This window comes from Drosophila santomea, chromosome 2R, assembly GCF_016746245.2.
Source record: "Drosophila santomea strain STO CAGO 1482 chromosome 2R, Prin_Dsan_1.1, whole genome shotgun sequence".
Taxonomy (NCBI): Eukaryota; Metazoa; Arthropoda; class Insecta; order Diptera; family Drosophilidae; genus Drosophila; species Drosophila santomea.
Window position 1 is genome coordinate 3,630,361 of NC_053017.2, and position 22,490 is coordinate 3,652,850.

The window sequence follows — 22,490 nt, forward strand, 5'->3', positions numbered from 1 at the left end:
TCTAAATTTAGGGGCGAGCAGACAGCTCGCAGTCGTCAATGGTTGAACCATACGACCCAAGAGCAGTCAAATGACCAGGAGTATAGGGTAAAGTCATCCTACGAAGCAGCGGAAATCGAGGCAGATAACACGTCCGATTCCGAATCATGTAATTTTTTAGGGGAACGTCCCTGCTCCCGTACATAATTCGTACGATAGCGGGGCGGGAAATCAGGTTACTGTTAGATACAGGAGCCTCCAAAAATTACATAAAACCTTTATCTGAATTAAAACACTTCAAACCGGTGGAAACACCATTTGAAGTTACATCAATCCATGGGCACACAAAAATAAAACAAAAGTGTCTGATCCATCTATTCAATGTTAAGTCATACTTTTTCTTGTTAAACAACCTGAACGGATATGACGGAATTGTTGGACTAGATGTACTAAAAAGGGTCAATGCAAAAATTGATTTAACAAAAAACATCATTGAGCATGATCATGGTACAGAGCAGATTTTTTACTCAAAATGCAGAAATGTAAACTTTATTAACATCAATGACGTGGACGTGCCAAACGCCGTCAACGAAGATTTTAAAAAGATGATCAAAAACAGATCAAAAGCCTTTGCGGACCCAAACGAGTCCCTCCCCTTTAATATAAATACGGTCGCCACGATCCGCACTGACGGGGAACCTGTATATTCAAAACTTTATCCATATCCGATGGGTGTAGCCGATTTCGTCAATTCGGAAGTTAAACAACTTCTAGCAGACGGAATAATAAGACCATCCCGGTCGCCTTACAATAACCCAATTTGGGTTGTTGATAAGAAGGGTTTTGACGAAGAAGGTCATAGGAAGAAACGTCTCGTTATTGACTTCAGAAAACTGAATCAGAAAACAATTGATGACAAGTATCCTATACCATCCATATCGACCATACTGTCGAACATTGGAAAAGCCCAGTACTTCACGACTCTTGATCTGAAGTCGGGCTTCCATCAAATTGAGCTCGCGGAGCGCGATCGAGAAAAGACAGCTTTTTCGGTCAACAACGGGAAGTATGAATTCTGCAGACTTCCCTTTGGTTTAAAAAATGCCCCTAGTATTTTCCAACGGGCCATAGATGATGTTCTGAGAGATCACATCGGTAAAACTTGCTATGTCTACGTCGATGACGTAATCATTTTCTCCCAAACAATGGAGAGTCATGTCAACGATATAAACACGGTCCTAAAAACTTTGTGCGATGCAGGCATGAGAGTGTCTGTAGAAAAATCTATGTTCTTTAAGGAGAACGTAGAATATTTGGGATTCATAGTGTCCCGAGGGGGAATTAAAACTTCGCCTGAAAAGGTTAAGGCTATAAAAGAATTTCAACCTCCATCAACACTGTTCAGTCTCAGGTCATTTCTGGGACTGGCCAGTTATTATAGATGTTTCATAAAGGGGTTTGCTAGCATCGCAAGACCTCTGACGAATATTCTAAAAGGTGACAATGGAAAAATTGGTGCAAACCACTCAAAGAAAGTCAAACTAGAGCTGACCAACGAGCAGCGAAAATCATTTGAAAAACTTAGAAACATCCTGGAGTCTGAGGATGTCATGTTGGCATACCCAGATTTCACTCAGCCATTTGACTTGACCACTGACGCCTCTGGAAGCGGCCTAGGGGCTGTTCTTTCACAGAAAGGTCGTCCAATCACCATGATCTCTCGTACGTTACGCGGAACCGAGATTTCAATGGCAACAAATGAACGAGAACTACTAGCAATAGTATGGGCACTCCAAAATCTCAGAAGCTATTTATATGGCGTAAAGAAGTTAAACATCTTCACCGACCATCAACCACTGACCGGTTCAATGTCGGATAAAAATCCGAATCCCAGGCTCAAAAGGTGGAAAGCGTTTGTTGATGAACATAACGCACAAGTGTTCTACAAGCCGGGTAAAGAAAACCACGTAGCCGACGCCTTGTCGCGGCAAAACGTAAATGCTTTAGATAACGATACACACTCCGACATCGCTACTATCCACAGCGAGGAGTCGTTGACCTACACTATAGAGTCAACGGAGAAACCTGTAAACTGTTTCAGGAACCAAATAGTGATCGAACAGGCAGATTTCCCGTCTATAAAGTCAATCATCCTTTTTAAATCAAAAACGCGTCACATTGTGCGATTTACAGACCGCACAACACTGCTTCGCTCACTAGAAGATTTAGTAAAAATAGATGTCGTCAATGCAATCCACTGCGAGCTACCTATACTCGCCTTCATTCAGCACGATTTAATCGTCGCTTTTCCCTCGACGACATTTAGACATTGTAAGAGCTTGGTCACCGATATAACAAACAGTACCGAGCAAAGGGAAATTATGACCACGGAACACAATAGGGCCCATAGAGCAGGACAGGAAAACGTAAAACAGGTCCTTCGTGACTACTTTTTTCCCAAAATGGGCCAGCTAGCGGCAGAAATCACCGCAAATTGCAGAACATGTTCCAAAGCAAAATACAATCGTCACCCAGTGCAACAAACCATAGCGGAAACACCAATTCCCGGTTATACTGGGGAAATTATCCACATAGATATATTTTCAACTGATCAAAAGCATTTTCTAACTTGTATCGACAAATTTTCAAAATTCGCTATAGTCCAACCAATCGATTCAAGAGCAATCGTAGATATCAAAACTCCGATACTACAACTAATAAACCTGTTCCCTAAAATAAAAACAGTTTACTGCGACAATGAAAGGTCTATCAACTCACAAACCATACGAACCATCCTAGAAAATAGGTATGGTATACAGGTCTCAAATGCGCCCCCCTTGCACAGCACGTCTAATGGCCAAGTTGAGAGATTTCATAGCACCCTAGCAGAAATCGCACGGTGCATCAAGATAGATCAAAACATAACCGAGACGACCGACCTCATTCTATTTGCAACAATAGAATATAACAGAACTGTACACTCGGTTACAAATAAAAAGCCTCATGAAATAGTTCACGCTATTCCACCAGATTTTGCGGGCACAATAAGAGACAAGATCAAAGAGGCTCAAGAGAAAACACTTAGGTACTCAAATGAACACAAAGACAATAAACAGTACCAAGTAGGCGAAAAAGTCTGGTTAAAAACCAACAGACGCCTGGGTACCAAATTAACGCCACTCTGCTCAGAAGAGGTCATTGAGGCTGATCTGGGCACGACAGTGCTTATTAAAGGGAGGGTGGTCCATAAGGACAACCTTCGTTAAGAGGGTGCCCAATTTAATTTAAAATTTTTTACATTTTTTTATACTATCACTTTTTTATACTTTAGTGACGTTTGTTACTCTCTATATTTTATATTTTTCGCACTTAGGTTAGGAAACTTGCTACTCCCGTTAGTCCTACTGACAACTCCCTCTTGGACCATAAAACTAAACGAATACTCACACGCTAACCACATACCAATAATGGACGGAGATATTACTTTATGGGACGAGTACGGTTACATGGGACATACAACGAACGTTACATCGTACGAGACTTACGCAGACGAGACGAAACACGCAATGGACTTCTTCGTGAAGGAGCACATGAGACGGGTACTTGAAACGGACTTGGAACGAATAGAGACTCTTCTGGACACACTAAAGGTACGTCACCGACATGCCCGTAGTCTTAATTTCATAGGGACTGCTTTGAAAGCAATAGCGGGGACACCTGACTCTGACGACTGGGACCAGGTGAGGCTTAGACAGGGACAGCTAACGGACTCGGTAAATGAACAGATAGAAATAAACGACAAAATACAATTGCAATTAAACACACTGACCTCATCCATGAACTCTATTTTAAAATCGGACAACTTAGACACAGAACATTTGTACGAGACAATTTTGGCAAAAAACCGTGTTGTAATTCAAGAACTTGAAAATTTAATACTTGCAATCACCCTTTCCAAATTAAACGTAATAAGTCCAATAATCCTGAATGACGTTGACGTAAAGGAGATTGAAAGTAAACATCCCACAAACGTTAGCGTGTCAGATATTTTAGAGGTAGCTAGCATAAAAACTTTTCAAAATCGAGACCTATTGTACTTTTTAATAAAATTTCCGAAGCCTTTGTTAACTTGTAGAAAAATAAGAATATTCCCAGTACAGCATGAAAATAGAATCTTAGATTTCGAGGACGGTAGCACGGTCGCGGATTGCGGTACGGAAACCTTCGCGGTCAAGGACTGCAATGTATCAGCGGGCACCACCTTCTGCAGGAGATCGAAAGCGCCAACTTGCGCACAACAACTCATCTCTGGCATGGTCGCCCATTGCAACACCCAGCCTGGACACTTGGACCCAGTCACCATGATCGACGAGGGAATGCTCATCACCAACGATGTAACGATAAATATCACCGACGAAAAGGGAATAAGCCGGATGATATCAGGAACTTACCTGGTATCATATACCGAAAAAATTAAAATAAACGGCACCCTTTACGTCAACAATATCGGAACATCAAAGAAGAAAGCCGCAGTTTCAGCCATGGCTCAAGTAAACGTTCTGAGGCACCTAGAGCGCCTTAGTCTGTCATCAATTCACGGAATGAGCGTTAAAAATCTGCAGCACATCAACCACCTCCAATCCCGACTGCCATCAGGCAACACCTGGATCTTTTGCTCTGTCTCCTCCACAGCCTCAATAACCCTGGTCATCATCTTTCTTATCTACCGTCTGAAAGCCAAACGTCAACAACCATCTAAGACCATTGAATCCGGGGACGACTTCATCTTAAGACAAGGAGGAGTTAACACGAGCAAGTCAGAGGGGTGCGACGACCCGCCGAAATGCCATCCAAGACCGGATGGACCAACAATAACATCGGCGACGCTGAGCCAGCCCAGTAACGCATTTCGCTTTAGCGAAAGCGATGTGCAAGGGTCAGCGTAATGCGAGGCGGGCATGTGCGCGCTGGGTGACCGTCGAAGGCACGGAACTCCAGACGGCACGAGGCGCTGACTATGCGCTCTGCTGGGACCGCTGCCTCCAACCGAAGACTTGGCGGCCTTAATAAATTTGATTTGCATTTAGTTGGTAAGATACCAGAATTCAGAGCAGTTGGCTCTAATAAAAAGAACCATTCAATACAAACGTATTTGGTTTAATTTATACAGAGCTTTCGCGACAGTCTCCGCGGTGATGTTGGATAGTGGAATAGCTGCAGGCCATCTGCTGAAGCGGTCGATGATGGTAAGACAGTAGCGTAAGTTACGGATAGTGGGAAGCTCAATCAGATCGACGTGAATGTGCTCGAAACGATTGTCAGGAACATCGATCTTCTCCACCGGGCTGCGTGTGTGGCGATGGATTTTGGCCCGCTGGCAAGGAACGCATTGTCGGGACCAGAGGGTGGCATCACGGTTAATTCCTGGCCAGACAAACCGCTGCTTAAGTAACTTTGCAGTTGTACGGCCGCTGGGATGCGCCAATCCATGTACTGCATCAAAAGCTTGGCGTCTCAGACTTTTGGGTAAATATGGCCGTTCGCGTCCATTCGAGATGTCACACCAGATGTCTAGGTTGTCGAGGTTCCTAATTTGTAGAACAAGGGACGTTGTTTGAGGAAGCTCAGCCATTTCATCGTCGGTTTGTTGGGCCTCGAATATCGCTTGAGCACTGAAGCTAGACGGCATGCTTATGGTGTTGATGCGTGAGAGGGCGTCTGCCACTGCGTTGTTTTCCCCGGGATTGTACACTATCTCCGTTGAGAATTGGGAGATAAAATCCAATTGGCGGAGTTGTCGAGGCGATGCTTTGCTTGCTTTCTGCCTGAAGGCGTATTGTAGTGGCTTATGGTCGGTTTGGATGATGAATGGACGACCCTCTAGAATGTGCTTGAAATGGATGATACCAGCGAAAATAGCCAGGAGCTCGCGATCATACGTGCTGTAGCCTTGCTCTGCCGGAGACAGTTTCCGCGAGAAAAACCCAATGGGACGCCAAACTTTGCCGACTAGTTGTTCGAAAGCAGCGCCGATCGCTGTATCGGAGGCGTCCGTTTTAAGGGCGAGGTGAGCCGATGGGGAAAGGAACGAAGAGCACACGGCACGTAAAATTCCTTGCTTGCAGACCTGGAATGCATCCTCCGCAGGGCCGGTCCAGGCTATTTCGCGCTTGTCATTTTTGGTTGCGCCTTTTAGGTAGTCTGTGAGCGGGATTTGAGCCTGAGCTGCGTGTGGGATGAGGTGTCGGTAGTAGTTGACCATTCCCAAAAACCGGCGCAATTCCATGATAGTTTGAGGCTTGGGAAAACTGTTGATTGCTAGCGTGCGCTCAACAGGGGGCTTGAATCCGCTCGCATTGACTTGGAACTCTAAGAAAATGACCTCACTTTTACCAAATTGGCACTTTTGAGGGTTAATTTGCAGGTGGTTCCTCTGCAAAATCTCAAAGATTGTCTGGAGGTGCTTCAAATGCTCCTCATGCGTTGTGGAGAACACGATGATGTCGTCCATATAGCATCCTACGAATGGAATGCCTCGAAGCAGGTTGTCCATGTGGCGCTGGAAGGTTTGCGCTGCATTGCGCAGTCCAGGTGGCATGCCGACGAATTCGAAAAGGCCGAACGGTGTAGTGACAGCTGTTTTTGGAATATCATCTGGCGCGACTGGGATCTGGTGGTAGGCACGCACCAAATCGATTGTGGAGAAAACCGAGCATCCATGCAGACGTTGAAGAATGTCTTCCCCATGGGGAATCGGGTAGCGATCTGGAATAGTGGAAGCATTAAGTTTACGATAATCACCAGTAGTGCGCCATTCTCTGCTCTTCTTGGGGACCAAATGAATAGGACTGGCCCATTGGCTGCTGGAGGGACGAATCACTCCTTGCTGGAGTAAGAGATCGAAGTCCCGGCGTGCCGCTTTTAATTTTTCGCCTGTCAGCCTTCTTGGCTTGTCGAACACAGGTGGGCCAGTTGTTTGAATGTAATGCGCAACCTCATTATGAATGCGGGTTGCTAAAGGCGCATTAGGACGAGTGATCTGCACAAAGCGAATAAGAAGATTGGAGTACGGGCGATCTATTCCACTGGAACTTTGCACGTTGATTGTAGAAACGTTGTAAAGTTTTGCTTCTGCAACTTCTCCTTTGGTCGAAACAGCTTTTGAGGGATCCATAAGGCGTTTACCCTTGAGGTCGAGGATGAGGCCGTGGTGCGTGAGGAAATCTGCTCCGATGATTGCTGATTGGACGTTCGCAACGACGAACGACCAGGTGAACTTACGCTGTAGGTTGAGACCAAAAGTTAGATTTAGCGTGCCGTATGTATCAATTATAGACGTGTTGGCCGCGAAGAGTTTGAAGTCGTCTTTGTGACGATGCATTCCCTTGATTATCGAAACAGGTATGAGTGAGATAACTGATCCGGAATCAATAAGGAATTTTATGTTGGTATTACGATCGATTATGTGAAGTCGGTACTCCTTTGAGAGGCGAGTGCTTGGAGATTTGCTGTCACCAGTCGCCTGAACAGATGACAGCTTCTTTAGTTTCCCTGCTGTGGCACCCAGGCACAGGGCGAGGAGCATTTTCGTGCATTTGGTCCGAATTTGGCATGATAAAAGCAGACACGTGGTGCTCGGAGTTGCTGCTCGTTGCGATCGGCTGGGCAAGAATGGCTGGAGGGCTGCATGTTCTGGAGACGAGTTAAAGAGGCCTTGATGGCAGCGATGTCGCGTTTCAAGTCGTCCACGACACTTGTGCCAGCTGCCGGCGGGTATTCGCGGGTGTTGCCTCTGAATTGTGCCGAGGAGGGCCCAGCAGCCATGACAAAAGAACCCGATTCCTCTTCCATGAGATCGTCAGCGAGTGCAGCTTGCGCTTCCAAAGTTGCTGAGCGTAGGAGCTTCAAACTCCGTTGTACGTGCTGCGGTAGCTGAGAGAGCCAGCGGACTCGCAAGGCGTCTGCAGACGCGCGACCGTCAGCAAGAGTTGTCATTTGCCGAAGGAGCTGCGAGGGCTTCTTGTCCCCAAGGTCAAGCTCCAGCAAAGCGCGCTGCAACTGTCTGTCCGGTGATTCCGTAAAGCGCTTGATGATAATCTCCTTCAGGTGCTCGTATTTGTTGACTTCCGAGGGTTGCACCAGAACATCAGATACGTCAGTCATTATATCAGCATCCAAAGCACTGATTAAATGGTAGTAGCGCGTGTTATCTGAAGAAATGCGGCTGCATTGAAATTGCGCTTCGATCTGCACAAACCATAACCGCGCATTTTGCTTCCAAAAAGGCGGTAGCTTGATGACGCCAACCGACTCGACGACAGGAATAACGGTGCCTGCGCTGTTGCCGCATTGAATTTCACCAGCGTCAGGCGAAGTTGGCGGTGCAGGCGAACAATCGTCGGTATTCATTTTGTTTATTGCGGGGTCACCAATATGGTAACTTATGTAGTTACTGCTTTATTTAATTCGAAATACAATATAATGTTGACTTAATGCCGTAAGCTTGTTGCGCGGCGGGGTTGAAGTCCAGAGTGGCCAGTCTGACGATATCAGAAGATATCGTCATCCAGGAAAGGTCTTGGCGTTAGTACTTGTTTACGCCGTGTTGCCAGACTGGGTTTTAGTCTGGGCGCCACAATTTATTATGTTTTGGTTTTATCTAATATTATGTATTATGTCTTATTTATTATGTATCATGTTTTAGGTATTATTTATTATTTATTATGTATTATTTATTATGAATTATTTATTATTTATTATTGTGCGCGCCCGCGTCACACTCCCCCCTCCTTTGGGAAGTGACGCTTCACCGTCACATAATTGCCACGGTTTGATATGATGCGCCACCACCTTTCTCCGTCTTTTTCTAGCCATCGCCGTTGGGTCCTTTTCTGTTTGTGCGCCAGGTTTGCCCTTATTTTTGCCATTACTTCGTCCGATATCCTGGCTCCGGTTGGCACCGTCCACCCCAACTCGTTGATGGTCTCGGTGTGGAGCTCTAGTATATCCCTGTCCGGCGACGCAGATTCCACGGCTCTCGTCTCGTTGTCCTTCCGGGTTGGCGGAGTGCCCGCTGCTACCCTGATCGTGCCTGTTGTCGTTGTTGTACGGGCCTGTGCTTGTTGGTTCAGCGCCCGCCGTTCGCCTGGCTCCCGGCTTCTCCTCGGGTGTTCCCCTTCAGCCCTCGGGAGGTGCGCCTGGTTCCTGGTTCGCCTCCCTCGGGTCTGCTCCGCCAGTGGTTCCCGTTGTGTGGTTGGTCCCTCGGTTCTGGGATGATCGCCTGCGCCGCTTCGGCCTCCCTGGACGGTATCCGTCTGCTTGGGAGTCGCCGCGTCGTGCCTCGTCGGTCGCCGAGGAGGTGCCAATTTTGGTGGCGCCGTCCTTTTCCGGACTGTACCGTAGGCGGTTGGCTCGATCATCTTGGTCCTGCTTGTTGCTGCTGTTGCTCTGGTGAGGTTCTCCTTGAACCGTTTGACGCTGGTCTCGAACTTCTGCATCGCTCAGCCGATCGCCTTCTCCTTTGTTTTGCCCCTCCTTCCTCGTCTCGTCTTTGACCCTTCGTATCTCCAATTCTAATCCGCCACGTCTCAGTGTACTTTCTGCTCCCGCCAGAAAGTCCATCCCTAGTAGGATTCCGCCATCGACGTTCGGTAGGATCATGAATGTTATTTCAAATCTCCGACCCCCGAACTCCACTCTCGCTCCAAATCCTCCGATCGCCTTCCGCCGTGATCCGTCCGCCAGCGATATTTCCGCGTTTATCCTGATCCACTGTCCTTCTCCTCTTAGATCCTGGAACATGTTCCTACTTATTGCGCTTCTCGTCGCTCCGGTGTCTATTATGCCCTTGGCACTCCTACACCCTATTCCGAATTGTGCTACTATTTGGTAGCCGTCACATCTCATATCGCCTGTTGCTGGACCTATTCTTCTTGCCTGAGCTGCCAGCTTTACTGGCCCAGGCCTCCTTCGTTTCCCTCCTTAGCTCGGCAACACTACGTTGTCCTGACTCCGTTCCTTCCGCACACCCAGCAGAACAGCCTTGGTTTGTTTCCGTATGTGCGGGCCGTATGACCGGTTCCTCCGCATCTCATGCATATCTCTGGCCTTAGTGCCTGTGGTCCTGCTTGTCCGGTTTGTGCCTCCGTTTGCTCAATTTCCTCCACTTCCTCGGCTAGCTTAAGGAACTCCGTTAGCGTTGTAAATCCGTTCCTCCTTGTGTACAGTTTTAGCTTGCTCCTGCAGTTCTTGTATACCCACACCAGCTTTTCAGCTTCCGACAGTTTCGTGAACCTCATGAGCTTCCTCAGGCTCATCGCGTATTCCCTTGCTGGTTCGTTCTCTCTCTGTCTCAACTGTGCTATTTGGGTTTGCAACTGCTCCTCGTACCTCGGTGGTAAGAAGTACTCTAACAGTTCCGTTCTCAATTGAACCCAAGAGTCGATCTTTGTTGGTGTCGTGTTCCACCAATCTATGGCGCTTCCCTCCAGTATAAACGGCATTGTTTGGACCAGCTGATCGTGCCGTAGTCCGTATCCGGTGGCCCACTGCTCCATTTTCTCGAGGAATTCCAGCGGGTTTGTCGTCCCCTGGAATCTGATCCCCCAATTCCGCACTCTATCGATTGTTCCTGTTTCCATTTTTTCTTCCATCTTTGTCTTACAATCTCTGGATGTCGGGTGGGGCTTTTCTCCTTCTTATACTTCTCCGCCAGCAGTGTCAGCTTCTTCTTTGTCGCTTCTGCGTGGTCTGTCCTCTTCGAAAAAGCAGCCAATGTTCTCCGTAAGTCCTCGCTTTTCCCTGACGGATCCAATCCGAATTCACTTGCGTATTCTGCTAGTTCGGGTTTTGTTGCCATATACACCCAACTAGACATCACTCTCCCGGCGTCGGTTTCCTCTAATCACCACTTTAGCCTGTTCGGGCGCCACCTGTGACGTTCAGCCGTGCCTCGGGTAGTCAGGGCTGGCCAGGGTCGTCCAGGAAATTTCTTTGTTTCAGGACTGTGGTGCTAGAGAGGAATCCCCGACCCGAGTCCCAGTGATAACGCGCAGGGTTAACCTTAACTAGGCTTAAATATAGACGCAGAGTTTATTCATTCCTTTTCTCGGTTACAATGATTATATAGAACTGTATGGGGCTCCCTCGGCCTAGTTTCCGTCTTCCACAGCGAGGCTCTTCGTACCTCGCGTCTTCGTCCGGGGACGCGGTCTTCCGTACGCGGCTACTCCGAATTCCGTCGAGTACCCTGGAATCAACGTAAGCAGATGCTGTTGGACCCTGAAGTCGGCGTGGAGAATTATACGGGACCCTGAAGTCAGCGTAGAGAATTATATGTAGGACCCTGAGGTCAGCGTAGCGAATTATATATAGGACCCTGAGGTCAGCGTAGAGAATTATATGTAGGACCCTGAGGTCAGCGTAGAGAATTATATGTAGGACCCTGAAGTCAGCGTAGAGAATTATATGTAGGACCCTGAAGTCAGCGAAGAGAATAATATATAGGACCCTGAAGTCAGCGTAGAGAATTATATATAGGACCCTGAAGTCAGCGTAGAGAATTAGATGTAGGACCCTGAAGTCAGCGTAGAGAATTATATAGGACCCTGAAGTCAGCGTAGAGAATTATATGTAGGACCCTGAAGTCAGCGTAGAGAATTAGATGTAGGACCCTGAAGTCAGCGTAGAGAATTATATAGGACCCTGAAGTCAGCGTAGAGACGTAAGCCGGACCCTGAAGTCAGCGTAGATACGTAAGTCGGACCCTGAAGCCAACGTATAGACGTAAGCCGGACCCTGAAGTCAGCGTATAGACGTAAGCAGGACCCTGAAGTCAGCTAGGGTGGGGTATATACGTAGGGGTAGATCTTACTCTCCAATAGTTACCACTTGTTGATCCCGGTCCTGATCTTGCTGCTTTCCCGCTCGCTGGTGACGTCCACCTCGGTCGACTCCGACCACCGACTGCTCTTACTAAAGCCAGCCGCCCGCTTTATATAGCCCTTGGCTTTCTGTGCCCGTATGTCCGTATGTCCGAATTGCCCGACTTAGTGTGGCCGGGTTTCGGGGTTAGTTTGCCCCTCTAGTTATTTGGGCGCCTTGTTTGAATTTGAACTTCTTTATGATGATTATTTATTATGTTTTGGTTTTATCTAATATTATGTATTATGTCTTATTTATTATGTATCATGTATTAGGTATTATTTATTATTTATTATGTATTATTTATTATGAATTATTTATTATTTATTATTGTGCGCGCCCGCGTCACACTCCCCCCTCCTTTGGGAAGTGACGCTTCACCGTCACATAATTGCCACGGTTTGATATGATGCGCCACCACCTTTCTCCGTCTTTTTCTAGCCATCGCCGTTGGGTCCATTTCTGTTTGTGCGCCAGGTTTGCGCTTATTTTTGCCATTACTTCGTTCGATATCCTGGCTCCGGTTGGCACCGTCCACCCCAACTCGTTGATGGTCTCGGTGTGGAGCTCTAGTATATCCCTGTCCGGCGACGCAGATTCCACGGCTCTCGTCTCGTTGTCCTTCCGGGTTGGCGGAGTGCCCGCTGCTACCCTGATCGTGCCTGTTGTCGTTGTTGTACGGGCCTGTGCTTCTTGGTTCAGCGCCCGCCGTTCGCCTGGCTCCCGGCTTCTCCTCGGGTGTTCCCCTTCAGCCCTCGGGAGGTGCGCCACTCTGGTCCGGCCCATTCGGACGTTCCCCGTAATCGACTGGGCCCTTCCTTCCTAGTTCGCCTCCCTCGAGTCTGCTCCGCCAGTGGTTCCCGTTGTGTGGTTGGTCCCTCGGTTCTGGGATGATCGCCTGCGCCGCTTCGGCCTCCCTGGACGGTATCCGTCTGCTTGGGAGTCGCCGCGTCGTGCCTCGTCGGTCGCCGAGGAGGTGCCAATTTTGGTGGCGCCGTCCTTTTCCGGACTGTACCGTAGGCGGTTGGCTCGATCATCTTGGTCCTGCTTGTTGCTGCTGTTGCTCTGGTGAGGTTCTCCTTGAACCGTTTGACGCTGGTCTCGAACTTCTGCATCGCTCAGCCGATCGCCTTCTCCTTTGTTTTGCCCCTCCTTCCTCGTCTCGTCTTTGACCCCTCGTATCTCCAATTCTAATCCGCCACGTCTCAGTGTACTTTCTGCTCCCGCCAGAAAGTCCATCCCTAGTAGGATTCCGCTATCGACGTTCGGTAGGATCATGAATGTTATTTCAAATCTCCGACCCCCGAACTCCACTCTCGCTCCAAATCCTCCGATCGCCTTCCGCCGTGATCCGTCCGCCAGCGATATTTCCGCGTTTATCCTGATCCACTGTCCTTCTCCTCTTAGATCCTGGAACATGTTCCTACTTATTGCGCTTCTCGTCGCTCCGGTGTCTATTATGCCCTTGGCACTCCTACACCCTATTCCGAATTGTGCTACTATTTGGTAGCCGTCACATCTCATATCGCCTGTTGCTGGACCTATTCTTCTTGCCTGAGCTGCCAGCTTTACTGGCCCAGGCCTCCTCCGTTTCCCTCCTTAGCTCGGCAACACTACGTTGTCCTGACTCCGTTCCTTCCGCACACCCAGCAGAACAGCCTTGGTTTGTTTCCGTATGTGCGGGCCGTATGACCGGTTCCTCCGCATCTCATGCATATCTCTGGCCTTAGTGCCTGTGGTCCTGCTTGTCCGGTTTGTGCCTCCGTTTGCTCAATTTCCTCCACTTCCTCGGCTAGCTTAAGGAACTCCGTTAGCGTTGTAAATCCGTTCCTCCTTGTGTACAGTTTTAGCTTGCTCCTGCAGTTCTTGTATACCCACACCAGCTTTTCAGCTTCCGACAGTTTCGTGAACCTCATGAGCTTCCTCAGGCTCATCGCGTATTCCCTTGCTGGTTCGTTCTCTCTCTGTCTCAACTGTGCTATTTGGGTTTGCAACTGCTCCTCGTACCTCGGTGGTAAGAAGTACTCTAACAGTTCCGTTCTCAATTGAACCCAAGAGTCGATCTTTGTTGGTGTCGTGTTCCACCAATCTATGGCGCTTCCCTCCAGTATAAACGGCATTGTTTGGACCAGCTGATCGTGCCGTAGTCCGTATCCGGTGGCCCACTGCTCCATTTTCTCGAGGAATTCCAGCGGGTTTGTCGTCCCCTGGAATCTGATCCCCCAATTCCGCACTCTATCGATTGTTCCTGTTTCCATTTTTTCTTCCATCTTTGTCTTACAATCTCTGGATGTCGGGTGGGGCTTTTCTCCTTCTTATACTTCTCCGCCAGCAGTGTCAGCTTCTTCTTTGTCGCTTCTGCGTGGTCTGTCCTCTTCGAAAAAGCAGCCAATGTTCTCCGTAAATCCTCGCTTTTCTCTGACGGATCCAATCCGAATTCACTTGCGTGTTCTGCTAGTTCGGGTTTTGTTGCCATATACACCCAACTAGACATCACTCTCCCGGCGTCGGTTTCCTCTAATCACCACTTTAGCCTGTTCGGGCGCCACCTGTGACGTTCAGCCGTGCCTCGGGTAGTCAGGGCTGGCCAGGGTCGTCCAGGAAATTTCTTTGTTTCAGGACAGTGGTGCTAGAGAGGAATCCCCGACCCGAGTCCCAGTGATAACGCGCAGGGTTAACCTTAACTAGGCTTAAATATAGACGCAGAGTTTATTCATTCCTTTTCTCGGTTACAATGATTATATAGAACTGTATGGGGCTCCCTCGGCCTAGTTTCCGTCTTCCACAGCGAGGCTCTTCGTACCTCGCGTCTTCGTCCGGGGACGCGGTCTTCCGTACGCGGCTACTCCGAATTCCGTCGAGTACCCTGGAATCAACGTAAGCAGATGCTGGTGGACCCTGAAGTCGGCGTGGAGAATTATACGGGACCCTGAAGTCAGCGTAGAGAATTATATGTAGGACCCTGAGGTCAGCGTAGCGAATTATATATAGGACCCTGAGGTCAGCGTAGAGAATTATATGTAGGACCCTGAGGTCAGCGTAGAGAATTATATGTAGGACCCTGAAGTCAGCGTAGAGAATTATATGTAGGACCCTGAAGTTGCTCCTTCCCGTCGTCCATCCTTGTGTTTGTCTCTGTTATCACAATCTCTGGATGTCGGGTGGGGCTTTTCTCCTTCTTATACTTCTCCGCCAGCAGTGTCAGCTTCTTCTTTGTCGCTTCTGCGTGGTCTGTCCTCTTCGAAAAAGCAGCCAATGTTCTCCGTAAGTCCTCGCTTTTCCCTGACGGATCCAATCCGAATTCACTTGCGTATTCTGCTAGTTCGGGTTTTGTTGCCATATACACCCAACTAGACATCACTCTCCCGGCGTCGGTTTCCTCTAATCACCACTTTAGCCTGTTCGGGCGCCACCTGTGACGTTCAGCCGTGCCTCGGGTAGTCAGGGCTGGCCAGTGTCGTCCAGGAAATTTCTTTGTTTCAGGACAGTGGTGCTAGAGAGGAATCCCCGACCCGAGTCCCAGTGATAACGCGCAGGGTTAACCTTAACTAGGCTTAAATATAGACGCAGAGTTTATTCATTCCTTTTCTCGGTTACAATGATTATATAGAACTGTATGGGGCTCCCTCGGCCTAGTTTCCGTCTTCCACAGCGAGGCTCTTCGTACCTCGCGTCTTCGTCCGGGGACGCGGTCTTCCGTACGCGGCTACTCCGAATTCCGTCGAGTACCCTGGAATCAACGTAAGCAGATGCTGTTGGACCCTGAAGGCGTGGAGAATTATACGGGACCCTGAAGTCAGCGTAGAGAATTATATGTAGGACCCTGAGGTCAGCGTAGCGAATTATATATAGGACCCTGAGGTCAGCGTAGAGAATTATATGTAGGACCCTGAAGTCAGCGTAGAGAATTATATATAGGACCCTGAAGTCAGCGTAGAGAATTAGATGTAGGACCCTGAAGTCAGCGTAGAGAATTATATAGGACCCTGAAGTCAGCGTAGAGAATTATATGTAGGACCCTGAAGTCAGCGTAGAGAATTATATATAGGACCCTGAAGTCAGCGTAGAGAATTAGATGTAGGACCCTGAAGTCAGCGTAGAGAATTATATAGGACCCTGAAGTCAGCGTGGAGAATTATATAGGACCCTGAAGTCAGCGTAGAGACGTAAGTCGGACCCTGAAGTCAGCGTAGAGACGTAAGTCGGACCCTGAAGTCAACGTATAGACGTAAGCCGGACCCTGAAGTCAGCGTATAGACGTAAGCAGGACCCTGAAGTCAGCTAGGGTGGGGTATATACGTAGGGGTTGACCTTACTCTCCAATAGTTACCACTTGTTGATCCCGGTCCTGATCTTGCTGCTTTCCCGCTCGCTGGTGACGTCCACCTCGGTCGACTCCGACCACCGACTGCTCTTACTGAGGCCAGCCGCCCGCTTTATATAGCCCTTGGCTTACTGTGCCCGTATGTCCGTATGTCCGAATTGCCCGACTTAGTGTGGCCGGGTTTCGGGGTTAGTGTGCCCCTCTAGTTATTTGGGCGCCTTGAACTTCTTTATGATGATTATTTATTATGTTTTGGTTTTATCTAATATTATGTATTATGTCTTATTTATTATGTATCATGTATTAGGTATTATTTATTATTTATTATGTATTATTTATTATGAATTATTTATTATTTATTATTGTGCGCGCCCGCGTCACAACATCTAAGAAATGTTAAGTCCAGACTTTATATAAAATTTAAAAATACCGGTTCTCAATCTATATTTTCTAAATATGTAAGTGCTCGGTTAAATTGTACGGTGCTCAGTGTTAAAAGAATTATTTAAACCGTTTTAAGTTCCAGTTCGCACAGGATCCCAAACAGTTTTATAATTTCGTTAACACTAAGCGCAAAACAACCAGTTACCCTTCCTCGCTATTTTTTGAAAATACTTCGGTAACATCAGATCAGGCAATAGCCGATCTATTTGCCAAGTTTTTTCAAACCACATATTCTACGTTACCTCATTCCGAACGGCGTTATCAAAGTCAAATTTAATATTCTGTCCCACTTTAAACGAAAGCTCACTGATTTGTAAACTTCAGCGAGTAAAGCCTGTCTATTCGCCAGGTCCCGACGGAATTCCTGGCTGTGTGCTTAGAAGCGGAAGCCTTGTGCAAACCTCTACTAAAACTGTTTAACTTATCTCTGGAATCTACATAGTTCCCCCAAATATGGAAGGAGTCCTTTGTGATCCCTCTCCATAAAAAAGGTAGCAAATCGGATGCAAGCAATTACAGAGGAATCTCCAAATTGTCTGCTATCCCTAAGCTTTTTGAAAACGTTATCACTCCTCATTTGCAGCACCTTTGTAGGTCAATTATATCAACATGTCAGCATGGGTTCATGAAACGCAGATCAACAACTACTAACCTTCTGGAGCTAACCTCCTTCGTAGTACAGGGCTTCAAAAATAATCTTCAAACATATGTCTTTTATACGGATTTTAGTAAAGCATTCGACTCTGTTAATCATTCACTTTTAATAAAAAAACTTGATTTATTAGGTTTCCCTGTTGATCTCCTAAATTGGATTCTAAGTTATCTGAATGGCAGGACGCAACGGGTCCTTTTTAAAAATTCTCTTTCTTGTATTCTCCGAGTCACATCCGGCGTCCCACAAGGGAGCCACCTAGGTCCGCTCCTTTTTACCTTATTTATTAACGACCTTCCCTTAGTAATAAATCATTCGCGTGTACTAATGTACGCTGATGATGTAAAATTATGCTTGCAATATAAGGACATTTCTCGCCATTTGGACTTACAATACGATCTAGATTGCTTTCAAACCTGGTGCCGTGATAACGTATTAAACCTCAATGGCTCTAAGTGTAAAGTTATGACCTTTTATCGTGCCAACTCAATGCTCGCAACTTACACTTTAAGTGGGCGCTCTTTGGACAGAATAACACATGTTGATGATCTTGGTGTTCTTCTGGACCCTAAACTTAAATTTTCAGACCATATTTCGTCTATTGTCAATAAGGCCAGGGGTGTGCTTGGTTTTATAAAATGGTGGTCAAAGGAATTTGATGTTTCACCAAGGAAATGTATTTTTCAATATATCGTCGATTTCAACTTATCCATCCCCACTATGGGGTTAAAATTGTTCAAATTTGTTTAGATATATACCAAAAAATCGGAAACGAAAACTCAATACGCTCAAAAAGGAACGTAATTCAATAACCAGACACGACGCGCTGTTGCCAATAAAATTAATGGAGCATTTTAATTTTCAAATAGTATTTAAATGAACATTTACTTTTTCACAATTTACTTCTTGGCAGCCGTAGTCTTTGCTTTCGGCTTCTTGGCCGTAGCAGAAACCGCTGCTTTCTTCGCAGTCTTTTTGGGTTTTGCAGACGCCGCTGGCTTTGCCTTTGGGGCTTTGGCTGCTGCAGCCTTCGACTTCGCTGCGGTCGCGGTCGCTTTCGCCTTTGTTGCGGCGGGCTTCGACTTTACGATTCCAGTTTTCTTAGCATCCTTGGCTTTTGCCTTCTGGGTTTTCGTTTTCTCGGCAGTCTTTTCGGTGGCCACAGCCTTCTTAGCCTTGGGCTTTTTGTCAGCAGCCCCAGCGGCAGTTTTTTTGGAGGAAGCACCAGTGTTCTTGGATGCTACCTTCTTGCTTTCCACTTTTTTCTCAGCAGACAAAACCCTCGACTTCGCCTTCGGATCCTTATCCTTCTTGGCGGAGGCCGAAAGTTTAAATGATCCAGATGCACCCTTTCCCTTTGTTTGGATAAGCTTTCCATTGACCAAGGCCGATTTTAAGTACTTCTTGATGAATGGAGCTAACTTTTGGGCGTCGCATTTATAAGTGGCAGTGATATATTTTTTTATTGCCGGAAGTGATGAGCCGCCACGTTCCTTTAAATTTTTAATCGAAGCGTCCACCATTTGCTGAGTTGGCGGATGTGACGGCGCCGCATTGGCTTTCTTTGCCTTTGTGCCGGCAGATCCAGATGCCTTTTTTTGGGCCACCTTTTTCTCAACTGTCGCGGATGGGGCAGCCACTGGAGAAGCGGACGTTGCAACTGCAGAATCAGACATTTTTCTTCACTAAGAACACTTTTTTTCTTCAGAAAATGGTCCGCGCGCTGTTTGCCAACCTCCCTCGCTCGGATGAGAATCGAGGAGGAGAGCACTTTGACAATACGACTGCTAGCAGTCATTTACTATGTTGATGTTTGCTTGAAGTGCAAACTTTTTTTTTAAATATAAAGTGTTTAAAATATTTAATAAAAATATGTTTTAATAGTTCTACATTCTTAAATAATTAATTTTTCACTATGAATTTTTCAAATGTTGACATATGGTTTTAGTGACTTTATAATGTTAATTGAACTTGAATATTCACATTTTTAACTAGAGCAATATATAAAAAAACATGTTTTTAAATTATAAATCATGAAAATAATTTAGAGATTCCCGATGTTTATTACAACTTCAACTTTCGACCTTTAGGAAAACCTAAAAAAGGAGCGTCTATTATTGATTGAGATACTTTATTACTTGATTTAAGTTGACAATGAACTACATAAAAAGTTTTCTCTACGGCATCATTCAGCAATAGTTTTTGATTCTAAAAAATACATATATTGTCAAAAACAATGGATTTTTAATATTTTCTTAAAATAATAACGTGTTTGCTTTAGTAGATTAAAGTTTTCATGCATTTTTATAAATAATTTGTCTAAAATAAATCAATTTCCCTGCCATATATCAGCCTTCATATAGTATGTCATACAATGTTTTCATTTAATAAAAAATATAAAGCAATCTGTTTTGTATTATCTCTTTCATTTATATATTAGATATTTAATTTCCCAACGTAATTAACCAATTTCAAAACAAGTTTTTACAGATCTTTTATTTGTTACAGACGGTTGAAGGGGCAGTTCCACTTGCCCCGTACGACCTCTTCAATAATATTCCCAAATTGAGTTAAAACTAAGAAAAAATTTTAATTAACAATCTTTATGTTCTAGTTTTCTGTTACTTTCCAAATATTGGACTGACCGATATAATTACATTATTTCCAAACTGTCATTCGCAGAATTTTGATTTTTTATAGATGTTTGAAGGTAACGTGGTTCTTGCTCCGTATGACTATTTCAGTGTTATTTCTAAAGGAAGTTAGCACTAATAAAAAATATAAAACAACTGTTTTTATATTAACCTTTTCTTTTATTTTATTAATGTTGGGCTCACAATTAAAATAACAATATTTCGATTCTTTCATAAGCAGAATTTCTATTTTTTTGAAATGTTTGAAGGTTCAGTGCCGTTTGCCCCTTATAAACTTTTCAATTATATATATATATATATATATATTATATTATATATATATATATATATTATATTATATATATAGAATATCAATTGTTATTATTTTCTATATATAATATTATATTCTAATATATATTCTTTTATAAATAGGCTGCAAAAGAAAATTTTAAATCTCATTGAATGTGGTTTGTGGTCCTGAAAAGGACCGATTGTAGAGTATGCTAGGGCTTGGGCTGCCAGTTGAAGCCTTGCCAACTTAAGCACGCTCGCCGCGGATGCGTCGCGCTAATTGGATGTCCTTCGGCATTATGGTGACACGTTTGGCATGAATGGCACACAAGTTGGTATCTTCAAAGAGACCAACCAGATAGGCTTCGCTAGCTTCCTGCAGGGCCATAACAGCCGAGCTCTGGAATCGCAAGTCAGTCTTAAAGTCCTGAGCGATTTCACGCACCAGACGCTGGAAAGGCAGTTTGCGGATCAGAAGCTCTGTGCTCTTTTGGTAGCGACGGATCTCACGCAAGGCCACTGTTCCAGGGCGATAGCGGTGGGGCTTCTTTACACCTCCAGTCGCAGGGGCGCTCTTGCGAGCGGCCTTAGTAGCCAGTTGTTTGCGTGGCGCCTTTCCACCAGTCGATTTGCGTGCAGTTTGCTTGGTACGAGCCATTTCCGATTTGAGTTTCACCACAGTTCACGTTCACTACTTCACGTTTCAAAACACAATAAACGATCAGAGCATTTGCTACCTACTTATATAGCAAGCGTGGATGGTGAGAAAGAGAAAGAGAAACAGAGGCCATCTCATTTGACAAGCGAGGAACGAAACGAACATATCATTCGTACTCTCTCGGGTTTTTGGCGTTTTACGTATAAATAGAGGCACACAGAAAATGTTGAAATTAGTTCTTCAGTGACTTTCGGACTGTGTGTGCAGAATAGTATAAAACAGTGAATAATGACTGGTCGTGGTAAAGGAGGCAAGGGATTGGGAAAAGGTGGCGCCAAGCGTCATCGCAAAGTGCTTCGTGATAACATCCAAGGTATCACGAAGCCTGCTATCCGCCGTTTGGCTCGTCGTGGCGGTGTGAAGCGCATATCTGGACTCATATACGAGGAAACGCGTGGTGTTCTGAAGGTTTTCTTGGAGAACGTAATTCGTGATGCCGTCACCTACACCGAACACGCTAAGAGAAAGACTGTTACAGCCATGGATGTTGTGTACGCTCTGAAGAGGCAAGGCCGCACCCTCTACGGATTTGGCGGTTAAACAAAAAGTCCTGTACTTTTATTAAGCAATCGGTCCTTTTCAGGACCACCACTCACTTTTTAAAAGGAGGTACATTTTCAAAAAAATATTTCCTTTTATTGGATGGGAATCCCAAGAATGAGGTAGTCCGCTATTGCATCAAACTAAATGTCGATCATTGATTGCTTTTTCAGGTAGACCAAATTGAGAGTATGGTGTGTATCTATTGATAGATTCATAACATGGCTTTGTACAGACTGTACTGAATTCAGACACCGTGTGTATATCAACGCATCGTGGAGTGCGAAAAATAAAAAAACTACTTTATATTTTATATAATAGAAAATTTGAAAAATCTTACTGCATATATCAATAAAATATGACAATTCTTAAAATAATTTTTTGTATAATTTATTTAATACAACATAATAGTAGTTTAAAATTTTTTCAAATCTTTGGTAACAATTTGGTCGTCCTGAAAAGGACGGTTTGATTGACGATTTTATGTACAAGTAGGGTTTCAGCTTTTGAAACGTTTAGTTTAAGCCTTCTTCTCGGTCTTTTTGGGCAACAGAACAGCCTGAATATTCGGCAAGACTCCACCTTGGGCAATAGTGACGCCGGAGAGCAGCTTGTTTAACTCCTCGTCGTTGCGGATGGCCAGCTGTAAATGACGCGGAATAATTCTAGTCTTCTTGTTGTCACGAGCAGCATTGCCTGCCAACTCGAGAACTTCAGCGGCCAGATATTCCATTACGGCTGCTAGGTAAACTGGAGCGCCTGCACCAACACGCTCGGCGTAGTTGCCCTTCCGGAGCAGACGGTGAATACGGCCCACAGGGAATTGAAGACCGGCACGGTTGGAGCGGGACTTTGCCTTTCCCTTCACTTTGCCACCTTTTCCACGTCCAGACATTTTGCTTTGCGTTTATTTCACTTAGTTCACTTTACACACGGAACACGAATGCTGGCCGAACCCCGGCAGGGAAATATTTATACTTTTTCGTC

General features: G+C 45.7%; 5 protein-coding genes across 5 annotated transcripts; 1 reads left to right on the top strand and 4 right to left on the bottom strand.

Annotated features, from left to right (window-relative positions):
• Positions 1-7,521: 7,521 nt before the first annotated feature.
• Positions 7,522-8,388, bottom strand: LOC122756431. Its single transcript, XM_044005884.1, has one exon. The coding sequence runs from the start codon at positions 8,386-8,388 to the stop codon at positions 7,522-7,524; it is 867 nt and encodes a 288-aa protein (XP_043861819.1).
• Positions 8,389-18,216: 9,828 nt separating this feature from the next.
• On the bottom strand, positions 18,217-19,027 carry LOC120446198 (histone H1-like). The gene has a single exon (XM_039627047.1). The coding sequence runs from the start codon at positions 18,995-18,997 to the stop codon at positions 18,221-18,223; it is 777 nt and encodes a 258-aa protein (XP_039482981.1). The 5' UTR covers positions 18,998-19,027; the 3' UTR covers positions 18,217-18,220.
• Positions 19,028-20,429: 1,402 nt separating this feature from the next.
• On the bottom strand, positions 20,430-20,964 carry LOC120446200 (histone H3). Its single transcript, XM_039627049.2, has one exon. The coding sequence runs from the start codon at positions 20,901-20,903 to the stop codon at positions 20,493-20,495; it is 411 nt and encodes a 136-aa protein (XP_039482983.1). The 5' UTR covers positions 20,904-20,964; the 3' UTR covers positions 20,430-20,492.
• Positions 20,965-21,140: 176 nt separating this feature from the next.
• On the top strand, positions 21,141-21,548 carry LOC120446204 (histone H4). Its single transcript, XM_039627055.2, has one exon. It carries the CDS (start codon positions 21,192-21,194, stop codon positions 21,501-21,503), a length of 312 nt encoding a protein of 103 aa, XP_039482989.1. The 5' UTR covers positions 21,141-21,191; the 3' UTR covers positions 21,504-21,548.
• A 410-nt stretch (positions 21,549-21,958) lies between these two features.
• Positions 21,959-22,459, bottom strand: LOC120446201 (histone H2A). Its single transcript, XM_039627050.2, has one exon. The coding sequence runs from the start codon at positions 22,396-22,398 to the stop codon at positions 22,024-22,026; it is 375 nt and encodes a 124-aa protein (XP_039482984.1). The 5' UTR covers positions 22,399-22,459; the 3' UTR covers positions 21,959-22,023.
• Positions 22,460-22,490: the final 31 nt, after the last annotated feature.